Source organism: Phaseolus vulgaris, chromosome 11 (assembly GCF_000499845.2).
Source record: "Phaseolus vulgaris cultivar G19833 chromosome 11, P. vulgaris v2.0, whole genome shotgun sequence".
Classification (NCBI taxonomy): Eukaryota; Viridiplantae; Streptophyta; class Magnoliopsida; order Fabales; family Fabaceae; genus Phaseolus; species Phaseolus vulgaris.
In genome coordinates, this window is record NC_023749.2 from 2,300,830 (window position 1) to 2,317,786 (window position 16,957).

The 16,957-nt window shown below is 34.6% G+C and overlaps 4 protein-coding genes and 1 pseudogene across 4 annotated transcripts; 1 reads left to right on the forward strand and 4 right to left on the reverse strand.

Moving 5' to 3' along the window:
* Window positions 1-18: 18 nt before the first annotated feature.
* LOC137825024 (aquaporin TIP1-2-like) lies at window positions 19-1,720 on the reverse strand. The gene is made up of 2 exons (XM_068630698.1): window positions 1,345-1,720; window positions 19-1,229 (listed from the first exon to the last, which is right to left on the reverse strand). Exons 1-2 carry the CDS (start codon window positions 1,459-1,461, stop codon window positions 420-422), a joined length of 927 nt encoding a protein of 308 aa, XP_068486799.1. The 5' UTR covers window positions 1,462-1,720; the 3' UTR covers window positions 19-419.
* A 487-nt stretch (window positions 1,721-2,207) lies between these two features.
* Window positions 2,208-3,050, reverse strand: LOC137822152 (aquaporin TIP1-2-like). Its single transcript, XM_068627058.1, has one exon. It carries the CDS (start codon window positions 3,048-3,050, stop codon window positions 2,208-2,210), a length of 843 nt encoding a protein of 280 aa, XP_068483159.1.
* Window positions 3,051-5,005: 1,955 nt separating this feature from the next.
* On the reverse strand, window positions 5,006-5,773 carry LOC137822161 (uncharacterized protein At4g19900-like). Its single transcript, XM_068627065.1, has one exon. The coding sequence runs from the start codon at window positions 5,771-5,773 to the stop codon at window positions 5,006-5,008; it is 768 nt and encodes a 255-aa protein (XP_068483166.1).
* A 2,510-nt stretch (window positions 5,774-8,283) lies between these two features.
* On the forward strand, window positions 8,284-10,231 carry LOC137824102 (type III polyketide synthase B-like; annotated as a pseudogene).
* Window positions 10,232-10,796: 565 nt separating this feature from the next.
* On the reverse strand, window positions 10,797-13,877 carry LOC137817940 (uncharacterized). Its single transcript, XM_068621166.1, has 6 exons — window positions 13,390-13,877; window positions 12,785-12,984; window positions 11,881-12,021; window positions 11,714-11,794; window positions 11,180-11,304; window positions 10,797-11,048 (listed from the first exon to the last, which is right to left on the reverse strand). The coding sequence occupies exons 1-6, from the start codon at window positions 13,610-13,612 to the stop codon at window positions 11,000-11,002; spliced, it is 819 nt and encodes a 272-aa protein (XP_068477267.1). The 5' UTR covers window positions 13,613-13,877; the 3' UTR covers window positions 10,797-10,999.
* Window positions 13,878-16,957: the final 3,080 nt, after the last annotated feature.

Here is a 16,957-nt window from a genome sequence, read left to right on the forward strand (position 1 = left end):
AAATACAGAAACCATGGAGAACGAAAACTGAGTACTCTCGATTATTTTACTATAATGATGCATACATTATCAAACATTGTGGATGCCAACATTTTAGGTTTTTATCCATATGACTACTTTTTACTAGACAAAGCCTTACAAATAATATGAAGTAAATTCCCATAAGAGAAGACTAAAACTTAATTTAAAAATTATCAAAGAAAATCAAATCATTCTCACATCTAAGTGGGTAGACACTTTACTTTCACACACTATGAAGATGATTGATGTAGTACAAAAACTTTATTTGATCTTCAATATGTTCAAAAAATCGTGGAACTAACTAGGAGAACTTTGAGTGAAATTAGCTTATTGTTCATTTGTTTATGATATCTAAATATAGTGGCATAAAATGGTATCTTTGGTTTCATTCAAGAAAGTTATGGAAGATCGTTTAAAACAGCATTGTTAGGGATAGTTCCAGAAAAACCCATTGTCAAGTTTAGGATATCATATTCTCCATCCACCCAATCCAAACCCTTCTTTGGTAAGATAATGGAGACACTATAATAGATTATACAGGCCAAGAAAGGCCCGACCCAGAAAATCCAATGCCCATTCCATAGTGAGCCTCCGTGAAGCAACGCCGGGCCCAAACATCTTGCCGGGTTGAGGCCCACACCTGCATAACCAGGCCTCCCTGTTACAGTTATAGACAGAAAAACTGCGAGTGCAAAGGATGCTGCTACCACGAAACACACCATTGGAAAGCCCAATTCCTTGCACCTTTTCTTATCAAACGCCACCGTGACACCAACAAAGAGTACCAAAAGTGTGCAAGAGAATTCCAACAACAGAGCATCGTGTGGATTTATGGCAGAACTTTGTAGTTTGTCACCAATTGCACAACCTCCCAGAGAATAAGTGTGTGCTAATTTTGGCTCCATCACACTCTTGAGCACAAAGAAACCAATTACTGAGCCAATGCATTGTGCTAGAACGTAAAGGAGAGCACGAGAAAGGGTGACAACACCCTTTAAAGCCGCAACGAATGTGAAAATAGGATTCATATGACCCCCGGATACAGGAACCATCACAATCAAAAACAAGTACACTGTGATGAACACTGCAAAGGGAATAAGAAGCTTGGGATTCACCTCCTTTGATTCCAAACATGCAACACTGCAACTCGTTAGGGTGAACATTAGTGCACCAGTTGCAATTAACTCTACCATAGCAGCTTTCCACGTCTGAGACAAGGAATTAAGAACAACCTTAGTAATTTGTTTCTAACCTCAACTTATCAATCACAAGACAAATTTAACAACTATTAAAAATTATAAATAGAGACACGAATTCAAAAACCTCTGCAGTGAAAATTTCATGGGCACCAATGAAGGCAAGAAATTTGGACTTGTTATGAACTAAGCCCCTAGGCTTTGTGTCAGCACTGTGAACGGGCATTGAAAACTGGTCATTCATTTCAATTCAACTACTTGATCTATTATGCGATATCTGCCTTGTATTTATCATTGTGAGTTTGCCAAACGCAATCAGTGTGGAATCGCTTTCTGGGCATCTTTCACCAAAGATTAAAAGTAATTTCTGCTGATTTTTTTCTTTCATTTTAAATTATAGCGAGAGAAAGAAGAGCACAAGTGTGGGTGGGAGAGGAAAACTGGAACAAGGATGAAGTGCTCTGAAAACGATGAGGGGAAGTATAAATGCGGTGTGTGTGGATGAAATGATAAAGGAGGGGAATAAGTATACTAATAAATGTGCACCAAAGTTACCAGAAGCCATGAAAGAACCCAATCATGGTTATAAACAAGGACACGCAATAATTGTACCACTAGTATTTTCAAACTATTCTTTGATTCTGTGAATGAGCATTCAACACCTCTGTCACAGGGACTCTACTTTTTCTTGGATCAAAAGGTTTATTCCACAACGCTACAGGCTTTTTTATTTGGATACGTGGAGAGTTTTGATATTTTGAACCTTTTCACCTTCTCTTATATAAGAACTTGGAATCTTAGTAGTCAATCATTCAAAGTAAAGATTAACATTAACACTAAAAATAGTACCAAGAAGTATTGTAACTAAATTACATGGAATCCCATTTTTATATTCTGGTTGTGTCAAACCAAATTGAGCAGCCAAAATTCCACAGAGACTTCCATCAAAACTGCATGTAAAAGTATTTTCTTCATGCTGCATTTTTTTTGTCATACTTGGAGTTGGAACCCTGCACTGCGTTCTTGTGGCAGATCCTTTGAAAAGGAAGTATCATAAACATTGAAGCATGAAGCTAGAGCCAAGTTTAAAACATCATGTTCTCCCTCTACCCAAACCAAATCCTCCTTTGGCAGGTTGATAGACACAACATAATACAGCATGCAGGCCAAGAAAGGCCCAAGCCAGAAAACCCAATGCCCGTGCCAAAGTGATCCTCCATGAAGCAGTGCTGGGCCTAAGCATCTTGCTGGGTTGAGGCCCACACCAGCATAACCGGGCTGCCCAGTTACAGTTATGGACACAAACACTGCCAGTGCCATGGCTCCTGCCACCACCAAACACACCATTGGCAAGCCCAGCTCCCTAGACCTTTTCTTGTCAAATGCCAATGTGACTCCCACAAAGAGTACCACAAATGTGCATGCGAATTCCACTAGCAAAGCGTTCTGTGCCTTAATGCCAAAACTGACTCTTTGCCCATCAATGGCACACCCTCCCAAGGAATATGTGTAGGCTAATTTGGGGTCTATGACGCACTTTAGGATAAAGAAACCAATTATTGAGCCAATGCATTGTGCCAAGACGTAAATGAGAGCACGGGTGAGAGTTACAACTCCCTTCAAAGCACCAATGAATGTGAAAACAGGACTCATGTGGCCCCCAGAGAGAGGAACTGTCACCAGTAGGAACAAAAAGGCTATGATGAAAACTGCAAAGGGAACAAGAAGCTTAGGATCCACCTCCTCTGAGTCCAAGCATGCAACAATGGAAGTTGTCAAGGTGAACATTAGAGATGCAGTTGCTGTTAATTCTGTTAAGGCTGCCCTCCACATCTGAACCAAGGAAACTATGTTATTTTATATATATGAGTATAATTATTTCAGCACTTCTACAAAACGTGATGTAAAAAAAAATTGTTCTGAACTCAAGTTTCCAGTTGAGGATTAAGAGAAACGAGTTCATAACATCGATTACCGTATTAAGATATTATCTGTTTTAAAGTTTGGAGATCTATCACGATTTTATCTTTAAAAAGATATTATATTATCAGAGGATTAAAGAATTTATTACGTAATGTGAGATTATATTGGACTAATAATGTATACGAAAAATTTAGGTAGGAATATATTTTTAAAATAATTTATTTAAATGTTTGACAATTATGCTTCACCTCAAAGTATATTGATTGGACAAAATTCAAGGAACATGGTTATAGTTCAAGGCATCATTATAAATGAATAAAATGTTATCATATCCTATGCTTCTATTTTAACTATTATCTTTTGAGAGTATAGTTACGTTTCAACCTCTGCCTCTTAAACTAATATTTTTTTAACGTAAGAGTCATATAGACTATGCATGGGAATATGCTATCATGCATAGCACTTAACGGAAGGCACGATAAGAGAGGAAAAAAACCCATTTAATTAGTTCTTTATAGAAGCTTATAAGATTGATTAAACTTCCGCTCACTAATGTAAAATAAAAATAATTTAGCAATAATAAGTGTGTAATTATATGATAACTGTGTATCGTGGAAGATTATGAAATTGCCAACTTCAACAAATTTGAAGTGTAAAAGCATTATATGCTAAAATCTAACCAAGATATAAATAAGAGGATCAAAGAAGAACACAATGACTAAAATTTGTGTTAAATTACCTCTGGTCTGAAAATCTCATGTGCCCCAGTAAAAGCAAAACACTTTCGCCTTAAAGAGTTCTTTTTCAACAAACAGACTGGCTTGCTGGTTTGAACAGAACTCGGAAGTTGTTTAACAACTACATGGGAATTAGCTAAATCCATGTTTCAAGAAGAAATATTTCTAAGAAACTATTTTTTCCAAGCATATATATCCACCCTTATAAGGCTGCATCTGTTTGAAATGGTATTTAATATTTATAGAGCTTTTGGTAACATTTGAAAATAGGTAGAGTATGAGGTAGAGTATGGTGTGTTAATTCGTCTTAAATATGACCAATAGCACAATGAATGACTGCATAATGGTGTGATGGAATAATGTATCTGCGTGAATGTCTAAGACATGGATAGGTTTGAACTCATAACATGTTATTTCTAGTTTTCCACAACTTCTTCTCTGTGAACAAAGCCAATTTTTGGAACTATTTGCAACCTCCACATTCCAACCATTTGACTATTGAAAAGTAAATCAGTGTGAATATGTAGATAAATTACCATAATATCAAGACTATTTAAAATTCACATCGTCCTATGAAAAAACGTTTGTAATATTATTGTAGTTATTGATTGCTAATCTTTTATTTGTGTTTTTTTGACGAAGTTATGATCAAAGCCATGCATTGTATATAGAGGGCATATTTTAGGTATATGCTAAAAAGATATAGGTCTTGACAGGATCAATTATCCTCAGCAATAACGAATTAATCTAAGTTTAAAAACAAAAAACATGGCACTAATTTGCACCCTCATTTTCTTCTTATTTGACTAGAAGAAACACATTTCAATGTTTTATTCTGGTAGAAGCTGTTCTTACAGTATTTCAAAATGTGATCTTTTAGTTGATTCAATGACAACCTGTGAGCCCAGATAGCTGATAGATTGAAATTTTAAATTCTGACACCAATGATCATATTAATTGATGAAACTGGAATCTGGGATGAGTGTTTTGAAGCATGCAATGTGACAGTTGGAAAGGTGGTTGGAAATTAAAGCAACAAGCTTGAAACTAAGGGCTAATTAAGAAAGATGATTATACATAATTTGACAGGAAAAATGATGTCTTGAGAAAGAGAAGAAGAAAAAAGAGTTAGAAATTGGAAGAGTGAGTGATTTTCCTAGAAGGGAAGGGAAGGTTCTTGAGGTCATGTAAGATGGAATTTCTGATGATTTTATCAGCTTTGGTGATTCCGGTGACACCAGCAACATCAGGATCTTGGATAATGGGGTTACGCAGAGGATTCAATCCCTCCAATCCAGATCTCAGCATCCTCTCCTTCCTCAAAAAATCACTTTTTTTATCGAACCAATCGCCCCAACCTTCTCTCAGAGGCGAAACCCTTCTTCCCATGGCCTTCAACAAAAGAGCGTCCTCAACGCTCTTCACCTGCAACACCTTCGACTTCACCTTCTCCTCCACCGCCACGTCGTCGGAGCCAAACACGGTCGTGCCGACATCCTCCGGGCCCACAAAGGGCCCTTCGTCGTCGTCGTCCATGAAGGAGCTCTTGCTGATGGCGCGACGGATCACGCCCTCCGCGTGATTGAAGAAATACCCAGACGAGCCGGAGCTCCGATCGAGAGGCTCGTCGTCGTCGGCTTCGGCGTCTATGGCGTCCTCCTGCTCTTCCTCCCCCACGTCGAGGGCGTCGATGGTGTCGTCGCCGGTGATGAAGTCGTCGTTGACGGAGTCGGAGAGGAGGGAGTCGAAATTGACATCGTGGGAAAGGTGAGGGACGGTGGCGCGGAGGTGGAGGAGAGAGACGGAGACGCACACCAACAGAAGGAGACCCGAAACGACGACGCACAGGTACACGCCGTGGCGGGGGCGGCGTCGGGATCGGAGATTTCTCAGCATTTTCTTACGTTGAAAAATTCTCAACGAGAACGCGATGAATGCAATGTTTCAATGGGCCCAAATTTGGACAATCCCCATTTAGCAGGCCCAAATTTATGCTTCTCGGACTCCCATAATTGTTTTCTTCACCCCATAAATACGAAAATCTCGGCTTTATCCTTCTGTTTTATAATTTTCTTCCGCATTCCATAAATATTAAAACCCTAACTTTATAACTATTCATTCATGATCTTATATATCTTTTAAATATACTTAAAGTGAAATGATATAAAACATATTACTAAATTACGCAAGAAATTCTATTTGATCTATTAGTTAATTTTATTGATAAAGGAAAAAAATATGCACAAAAGTACCATCGATTAAAACTATGCAAAGACTTAAAATTTAGTATAGTAATATCTTCTAGTTGCATAAAGCAATGTTTTTACTATGAAACATTTATTTATTTGATATATTTAGTTAAAATACATTTTTAATCTACTAAAAAGAGCGTATTTTTAGTTCTTCAAAATCTAGGGTTTAAAAAACATTTCCAAAGTTTAATTGACAAAAAATAGTAAAAATCATATTTAAAAACATGTTTTTTATAATGTGTAAGCAACTAATATTTTTATGAGTATATCAATATGATCCAACATTTATTACGAAAATGTGTGAGTATGACTAAGGAATATTTCTTTGCAACATTAAGGAAGGATAATTAGTTTAATTGACAGTAAATGCTAGATTAATTATATGGATGAAATATCAATATTGTTTTGAAGTTATTAATAAAATATTGAAAAAATTCGCTAGATTTAGTGATGGTAGATGTTTTTTTTTAGTTGCAAATGCTTAAATAAACAATATAAGAAATTGTTCATGATTAAATAAACTCCTCTCATCTTTGAATTTGATGTTAGAGAGTAAAAGTATTTTCAAAATGAGTTTTGGGAATTGGTGACGAAAACATCAGAGAAAGTATTTTTTTCATACATCTCTTTTGAATATTCCTGAGTAATAGAAACTCAAGTAGATCGATCCATACTTTTATAAAGAACATGTATAAAATATACTTTTATATTACTTTGTCAATTATACAGTAAAATATGCATTATAAAAGATTTTATATGGTAAAATATAATTTTAAAATTCTCCAATTTTTTATGTGGGTTTACATCTCGGTAATTTTTTAGTTGTAATATTGAGAGTTGTGAATATATCATCACTCATATTTTAAATAAGTTTTATTATTTAATGAATTTTAGAAATAATTTGATTATAAAAGAATATTTTATATGTGTTTAGTTAAATTTATTAAAATATATCTTAAGGAGTTGTTTTAGTAAATTTTACTTAAAAAGTTATCAAACTTGGTTCAAAAAGTTTATACTAGTTAAATTTGGTTTTATAATTCTAAGTTTTCATTTATGGAAAAGTTTATTTGAGACTAATTTTTTCTCTTTTTTCACTTTACAACCCTTTTAATAATAAAATATTATATTTTTTTAATAAAAAATAATATAACCAAAATTTTAAAATAAAATAATAATATATTTGATTGTCAAGTAAAGTGGATGTCAACTAAAAGTCGGTGGATGTCAACTAAAAGTGTCAACCTATCATTACTCTTTAATTAAGTAAAGTGGATGTCAACTGAAAGTGTCAACCTATCATTACTCTTTCATTAAGTAAAATGGATGTTAATTAAAAGTGTCAACCTATCATTACTCTTTCATTAAGTACTTTAAAACTACTCGATGACCAGTTTATTTTCACTTACATGAATGTTAAGCTCAAACTCTTTTTTATACCATTTAATTATAAATATACTCTTTATTTATTTATATATATATATTTAAACTTATTTCATGAAGAATTTTATACAATTCTATGGATTGTCTGAAGGGTAATTTTCTTTAACACTATTTTCTTTCATATCCAACTTACAATTCTATAAATTATTATTTTATTTTAATATTTTATTTATTTATTTTTATTATTTTAATATAATATTTTATTATAAAAAATGTTGTTAAGTGGATGTAGATGAAATATAGAATGTCAAACAAATATTTTCCAACAAATGATTACATTGTTAAAGTTGTTGTTATTGCACTAAGAATAGTAACATACACTGCATACATTTTATAAACACATTGATCTTAAGTAATGAAATACACTACACACGCATACTATAGGATTAAATCTTCATTAAGTAATTCTCTACTCTCTTTTTTCTTTTTCTTTTAGCTAAGGTTCTCTTTCTTCTTTTCAGATACGATGGATGGTTAGATAGCAAATCGATATTGTTCAATATTGTTGCTGGGGATTTTTCTTATCTCAAGTGTTATGTTGACCACCTTAATCATGGTAGTTGAAGTGGCTTAAGATGGTTCATGGTTCATGGTTGCTGCCATTTGTGTGGTTGATCTAACTTCAACTGAATAACAAATCCTCAACATCTTCCCATCAACTAATACAATATGATCTCCATGAACGACTTGCCTCCTAACTAACCCACATTTTATACATATAACAAAAGTTGTGTGCATCATGTAATACTATTATAAACTTGTCACGCCACAACGTCATAGACATGCTTGGAAGATTATATATACTACTGGTTCTGCTTTCTCTAGGTAGAGCAAATTACATGCATCTGATATCACTACCTAAGAAGAAATATGGGAGAAGAAGGTATTTGGAAAGGTGTTACAAAGAAAGGGGTCAACCCTGGGAAGGCTACCATATTAGCTCTTGGCAAGGCTTTCCCTCCACAGCTTGTCATGCAAGAGTTTTTAGTTGATGGATATTTCAGGAGCACAAACTGTGACAATCCTGAGCTTAAGCAGAAGCTCACTAGACTTTGTAAGTACACACACAAGCTTTCACCAATTTACCCTTTTCTATGTATATGTAGGGATATTGTTATTCATGTGTGATTGGTGTACTCTTTATTTCCACCACCTTTTACCCTTCAAATGTGTGGAAACCTGAAATCTGTTCGAATACAAACAATGGTTTTGGCCAAAACATGTTATGAATGTTTATGTTAGATGATAAAAAGGATGTCATATAATATTTTATATTTTCAATTCTAACTACTTTTTCAGTTGTAACTGTTGAAGTATTCATATAATAGTTTGTATCAGAAGTTGAAAATGTGTGTTTAAAAGCAACCCTGATGTTTTCGTTTGGAAGTTGATTTGAAGCAAAACATATGCAAAATTACTAAACAGAAACCAAACCAAACTGATTTTAATAAAATAAACCTCAAGGCAGGTCAATGAGACACTGACTTTGGCTTAATGTGGTATAAACAGGCAAAACAACCACAGTGAAAACAAGGTACGTGGTTATGTCAGAGGAAATACTGATAAAGTATCCAGAGCTTGTGACTGAAGGCACCCCCACAGTGAAGCAGAGACTAGAGATATGTAACGAGGCAGTGACAGAAATGGCCATTGAGGCTGCACTAGGTTGCATTAAGAACTGGGGTGGAGCATTATCAGACATAACACACTTTATGTGTCATCCAGTGAAGCAAGACTACCTGGTGGTGATCTTTACCTAGCGAAAGGACTAGGACTGAGCCCTGATACTCAACGAATCATGCTCTATTTCGCTGGTTGTTCAGGAGGTGTGGCTGGCCTACGTGTTGCAAAAGACATAGCTGAGAACAACCCTGGAAGTCGGGTGTTGCTTGCTACCTCAGAAACTACAATCATTGGGTTCAAGCCACCAAGTGCAGATAGACCCTATGATCTTGTTGGAGTGGCACTCTTTGGGGATGGTGCTGGTGCCATGATAATTGGCTCAGACCCAATATTGGAGCATGAGAAGCCTCTCTTTGAGCTTCACACTGCAGTTCAGGAGTTTTTGCCACACACTGAGAAGAAAATTGATGGGAGGCTGACAGAAGAGGGGATAAGCTTCAAGCTAGCAAGGGAACTTCCTCAGATAATTGAAGACAATGTTGAAGGATTCTGTGACAAATTAATGAGTGTTGTTGAGTTCCAGAATAAGGAGTACAACAAGCTCTTTTGGGCTGTACATCCAGGGGGACCTGCCATCTTGAATCGCATTGAGAAGAGACTTGATTTGTTACCCGAGAAACTAAGTGCAAGTAGAAGGGCTCTCATGGATTATGGCAATGCTAGCAGTAACACCATTGTGTATGTGCTGGAGTATATGATAGAGGAGGGTCTCAAGACTAGAAAAGATGGTAGAGAAGATCCTGAATGGGGCTTGATACTTGCATTTGGACCCGGAATTACATTTGAGGGAATTCTTGCCAGGAACTTGTGTGCTTGAAGTCTCATGCTTATTGATATTATTATCACAGGTGTGGTTATGTGAAACATGACTCAATCGAAAGCAAACTCAACACTTTAACGGATTAAAGAAGAAAAGTTTAATAATTATTTCATCTGCAAAATCCAATAAAAGCAGTATTCTGGTGACTCCCTACAATGCTCATACGATGAATCAGATACTTATCAGAACACATTTACTTTATATAACTCCAAGACATTGAAAATATTAGGATGGTACACAATAAGCAAAAGGGTCAATTTTGAGAAAAGAAAAACAACTAAGATAATTTGTTGAGTATTACTGGTGAAACTTCGGGTGGAAGCAGGAGATAACACTTAAACTGAAGTGAATAGGAATTTCAATATTTATGATGCATTAAACCAGAAAACTAATACAGGATAAAAGAACAATTTCTCAATTTTCTGAGGCGCCGTTCGAGAAATATATCAGGTATTTCTTTTGGAAAAAAGCAAGTTTCTGCGATTTTAGTTTAGTTTGCACAGATGGTTTAACTTCTATATAGAAAAGCGTATTGTTAAAATATTGTAGGAAGAGTTTAAATCTTAAAGCTGTTTTGGACTTTCGGGCTCTCTTCTGTTATTATCATCCAACTAATAAAATTCTGTTTAAACCATTTTAATAACTGGTATTGTCTTCAGCTGTTAACAGATTATAACCGTTATGACCATTGCCTTTGCGGAACCACACATAGCATATAGACTTTGTGTAAATGACTTCCAACTATAAATAACAGTAGTACGTTAAACATAAATATACTTGGTTTTCTTTCATCCCCAACTTTACACTCCACCAAAGAACCAAACAAGTGAGCCAACACAAAATGTACTCTAACAAGGGTAACCGACCATAATGCCTGATTAAGTTAAAATAAGTGTGACAACGCACGCCAAACCATGTCTTCAATCACACCACTCCAGAGGGAAGACGTAGAACAAGCTGTCCCCCGAAAACACTGCAATTAAATAAAAATCATGAGGTCAAATATACAAGAGAAGCGCTGGAGTGATCTTGAGAAACTCTAAGCAGAAGAAGCATTAAACGAATGACAGGGAGAAAAAGAACTTCATTAGAAACTAAACCAACCTTTTGACATAATAGTAACAGAAATCTGCCAAGATGAAGGTCTGGACAATTTCAGAGATAAGAACCATTGATGGCCATAAACCATACCCCAAGGCTACCAACAAATGCCCACGGCTATCTAACACCTGTGAAAAAAACAGTAAGTTCGTAGGAGACCAACAGTTAGAAAATTCAGTAAGATATACCATTAAAGAAACAAACCATTAACAGCAGCAATCTAGTATTTGTTTACTATCACATTGGTTTTAACTTAATTGAGAAACTCAGAACACGTCAATTCAAATGGAAAATTAAATACAGGTAGAACACATGTCCTGTTAAAATTCTGGTAGAGGAAAGACGTCTTGGTTAATAATACTATTTAAAATGAAAGAGGAACTAAAAATTATAAAGGAATGCCCACATTTCAGACCTTTCAACAAGATAGACATTCGGAAAAAAAATATTGTCCTAGGGACACTGTAACCAGCATGTGTCAAAAAAACAACTGAGCATCAAATTTGGAAATGAATTTTGAAGTTTTCATGATCGGACCTGAAGAACCCAATGTGCACAGCTTAAGAATCTTGCGACACCCAGTGCAAATACGTAATGAGCTGTGAATGGCTCAACAATCTGAAAGGGTAAAATGAAAATGGAAGATAGAATCAGATCCCATACACAAAATGTTGAAGATAGAATTTTAAGTCAAGAAATAATACCTTGGTGTTCTGCATGACCCGCAGTTGGGGCAGGACTGAGACAGCTTCCAGATATACACAGAATGCCCAGGAAATCCTGTTTAATAAATGATGAGAAGTTGATGGATGAATAAGCACGGCTAAGACAGCACACGGTACCACCTGCATTCAATTCAAAAGTAAAGAACATCAAACTGACTCTTGGTAAACCTATAAGCTACAAGCAATGTGAGACAAAATAACAAACATGTGAAAAGGAATAGGTTAAATTTCTCAAAGTAGACAGACAGGAGGAGGAAAAGAAGAAAGAGGGAGTAAAAGGAAAGCCACATTACATATATGGTCTGCAGCAGTTTTATTTGATGCAATGGCACTTGGCTCAATCAAAATAAGAGCAAGTAGTAAGTCATATGTAAAAAACACCCCAACCGCACTCTAGCATGGGGAAATAGGACAGGTTTCAAGCTTTTATTCTCAGACTTTGTGACTGCCATTAGAAATTAGTAATAGGAACTCCATTTCACATGCATCATCTCATGGGAAACAATTCTCCCATTTGACTCTACAGATCCAGATTTTCTAGCCTTATTCATGGAGAAGGATGTTTGCATTAATACAACTATTTCAATGATTGGAAAATAATTATATTGAAAGTATAATTTTCAGTACAAGCAATATATACTACCACCCCCAGCTAATGTCTTAATGAAATTGTGATTATGGAATGGCTCATCTTAAGACACCATATGAAACTCTAAAACTAATATGGTCAAGTTTCCAATTCCAGCAGAAACCAATAGAAAAAAAATGCTTCACCTACAAGAACTAATAAAATGTCACTATCTTTTGAAAGGACAAAATAGATGGGGGTGGGCTTCTAATCTTAGGATGAAACAATAGGTAGTGGAGAGGCATTGGAGCTTACCACATAGTATATTGCAAAGTTATCCTTCTCCTCCATGTAACTAGCCTTCAGCTTAAAACGAATCATATATATAACCCACAGTGTTGTAATGAAAGTAGCGAAATCAAGTATGGTGTGGATATCATATTCCATGACAAAACTGCAGTAAAGCCTAACAGCTAAAAAGATAGCTGTCAATTCCTGGGATTTGAGCGACAACCCTGGTCATAATTCAAAACCATTAGAAATATATACCTCCAACATGTTCAACAACAAAAGGCAACACGTAAAATTGATTAAGCCAAAATACACACACAAATCAAATAAGCCAAACAATGCCGACCCGATTGTCAAAATAAATTGAAAATTGCAAACCATAAAAGAAAACAATAATTTTTTTTATAAAAAATCAAAATTTCGTAAAGGAAATCTAGATGGGTTAAATTAGAATCTGAAGAAACCAGTCCCAAATAATTGACGTTCCTAAATTAATTTTCTGAGCATTCCCATTTGATATTTGAAATAAGTTAGAAGGAGAAACTCTTAACCTACCCTATCCAAAGAACAAACAGAAATAGAATATACATGTTGAAAGATCAAGAGAAAACAGCAACTGAGTGTTGTACCAGCACAAGTCTTCTCCTTCGTGAGCTTATAGATGAGGACGGAAATTCCGAGGGAGTGGACCGCCTCGGCAGCAACAAAGAGATTGTCGTGATCGTGGACGATGAAGCGGAGGAGGACGAGAGCCGCCATGCCGGAAACGACGGCGAGAAAAGCCTTCACCTTTGGGGGTTGCCGCCTCACCCATGACGTGACGGCGTGGATCGACGTTCTCTGAGGTCTCATGGGGTCGCTGATTCAACTTTTTGGACACCCAACACACACCCACACGCACGCCCAAACAACAACCAACGTTGGATTGGAACGAACAAACTAAACAATAGCCCAATGCCAAAACCGAGACTCAGACAAAACAAAATGGATCGATAATTTTTTTCTCTTTGTTTTCTTTTCTCTCTCCAAAAGTTTCCACTCAACAAAATTTCATGAGAAACAACCACCAAAATGTGCCCTAAACCCTAAGGATATCATATTTTAAAAAACACACAATATTAAATATTGATTATATAACCAATATATCGTGTATTATAAATACGGATAGTTGTCTAAAAAATATTTTTTGGAAACTATTCTTAAATGAAATATTCTTGTTTATTACATCTTGTCTATGGAGTATTCAATGTTATTTTTAATTTCAATTTCATTAATTATATTTTTTAATTTGATAAAGCAACTTTCAAAAATACCCATCTTTCATGAGCTTAAATTATGCTCTTGCTATTTTCTGTCCCTATAATTGATTAGTACAATTTTATCACTGTTAAGAACCTATTTTGTCCCTATTAAGATTTTTTTTTAAATCCTTAAGAATTTTTCAACTTTGTTAGAAAGCAAAATAGTTAGCTATTTATCTAAAAGAAAAGTCTTAAACTAAGATAAGATAAAAAGAAGTGAGTTTTTTTTCTCCTATCTCTTCACCTTTTGCCTATTAATTTGTTATACTTTATATGATTGGGATGGGTAAGATCGTAACTAAATAGTTGAGAATGACCTTGATAACATGACCGTAAATATCTTGATACTCTAAAACAATAATGATTTAAAGATTAGTTTAACACAACTAGTTTGTACTCAATGTCATGTTAATAGTGGTATTCATGCTAATCAAACTCATCAACCCAAAAATTCAATATGAATCTATAAATAGGTTGACCAAAGTTAAACCAAAGTATGCATTTAATAGAATTTATTACTCCTAACTTTCGCTTATCGAGTATTGATTTGAGCATCAAATGACTTTTTACATGTACTCTGCCCCCAACTTCTAACACGCTTCAGCTGAGAAAACTGAGACCTCCTAGTGATTAAAAAATTTGACAACTAACAGAGTGAGAAAGAAGACATTTTGAGTACATACAAGAACATTTGTCATTAATGGATTTGATCTTCTGAGCCGCCATATCCAAATATGATGTGTTTAACCCATTTACAATTTTATTAATTTTGACTAGAAACTTAAAAAACATATATTTATTCAAAATTAAAGTGTACAAGTAATTTTAAATTCAAAAACAACCAAACATTGTATTATATTACTTAATAAAGAAAAATATTCGTAGTTGGATTCCATGAACTTATCTCAATATATCTTTTCTAAACAAATTATCTCTAACATAACTCCAATATTCACACAACAAGCTTCCTAGCCATAATTTCTTATAGGTGAGTTCTAAACCTCAACAGTTATGCTCAAATTTCTTAATTTCAACTAATCAATCATGAAGCTCAAAGAGAGAACATGACTTGAATTTCGTAGCTAATTCCTCTCATCTATTTCTTTTACAGTTACAATTATCTTCTTTGCAGTTCTAATTTAACTAAACTAGGTGCAATTTTAGCTTTATCTTTTGAGCGAGGAGAAAAAGTGAGACCATGAATGTATCTACCGTTGATTCTGTCATTTACACATAAATACCCAATGCCTATTGGATCTGTTACTATCATTTAAAGCCTAAAACAATTACTATAAATAGAAAAAGAACCTAAAGTCGTCACATACGAAAAATCTAATCTAGAATTTGTGAATTACATACGAAAAATCTAATCTAAAATATGTGAACTGATATCCTATCTAAATTAATTTGAATGTCAAATTTAATAACTCAAAATCATCACATCCATAATATGTTATCTCACGTACAAGTTGTCGCTTTCAGTATAAGAGGTTGTGTTGGAGATTCTGTGTCTACAGATAATAGCTCAACTAACCACATTCAAGTCTAATTCTTCTTTGTAGTTAAAAGCTTCATTGAATCCAAGCTCATTCTTTAGAAGGTCAACCTAATACAACAAATTCAGTAAGAAAATGAACAAAGTACTCGGTTCATGTGTCTATACTTCATCTATTGTATACATGAAAGGAATAACTAATTCAAGGATTCAGTTTTACTTTTGCAAGCATTAGTGAAGCTCACCTTTTCCTTTGATCCAGCACTTCCAACAACATAGCAACCCTGCAACTTAGCCAATACGCAGTAAACCCTGGCATTACTATAAAATTGAAAGAAAAAATGAATGGTTAATTATTTATCAAACCAGAGCACCAGTAGGAGAATGGAAAATGATTTCACTTCATTCATAGGTCAAAAAAGAAAAACACAGAACCTGAATGGTTAAAGGAAATGCAAGGTCATAACAATTGTGCCATATAAAAGACATAATTGCAGAAAATATAAACAAAGGAACTCTCTAAAATTAGAGGATTCCCCCTCCAGCCTCAGGATATGAAATAATGACTAAGCTCAAAATGATGCAATCCTACTTTATCAACTATGATGTTAACATAAATACATATAATCTTTAAAATGTAAAACACAAATTATATAAATTGATAATAAAAATTTATGTACACAAATATATATTTTAGTTTTTTTTAACAAGATTTAAATTTTTAAAAAAATAATGTATTTCTTCCTTTTAAAATTGTATTAGAACTGTGACACCTCATCAATACGTATCTTACGAGTATCGGTGTTCGATACATGTATTCAACACGGACATACTATTCGAGAGACGTGTACTATTCCCATAGGTTGTTAACCTCTATACAGAGATAAAGGAAGGAAGCTAGTTAACTAGGAAAAGTGGAGTGAGGAAAAGCTGGTTAGTTTTTAGGTTGGACAAAGATGATTTTCCAAGTTTGTGGATAGAGGTTTACCTGTTTCTCAGTGTAATTCTTCCCCTGTTTCTTCACTTTTTCTAATCAGTAGAACTAACATTTTACTTGTTCTATCATCCTTAAAACTACTGAGCACAACACATAACTGAATATTTGAAAGAATAACACAATAAATTTGAAGACAAATAAAACTAGCATTGGTTTAGTGAATCAAAAGAATCCAACCAAACTGGTTGACTTTTTCTCAGCATAGCTGTGAAACATGTTTGAGAACATTATGTAAAAAAAAACTTTGCACAACCCATGATTCTAAAATCCAGTGTTTAGTATGTTGGGCTTATCATAAGGAGAAATTATTAGTGGTAGGTACATATCTAATCTTTTACCTTATATGCACATTTCTAAATATTCTTGAAAATCAGAACCAACAATAGCATTTTTGTAAAGAAAGG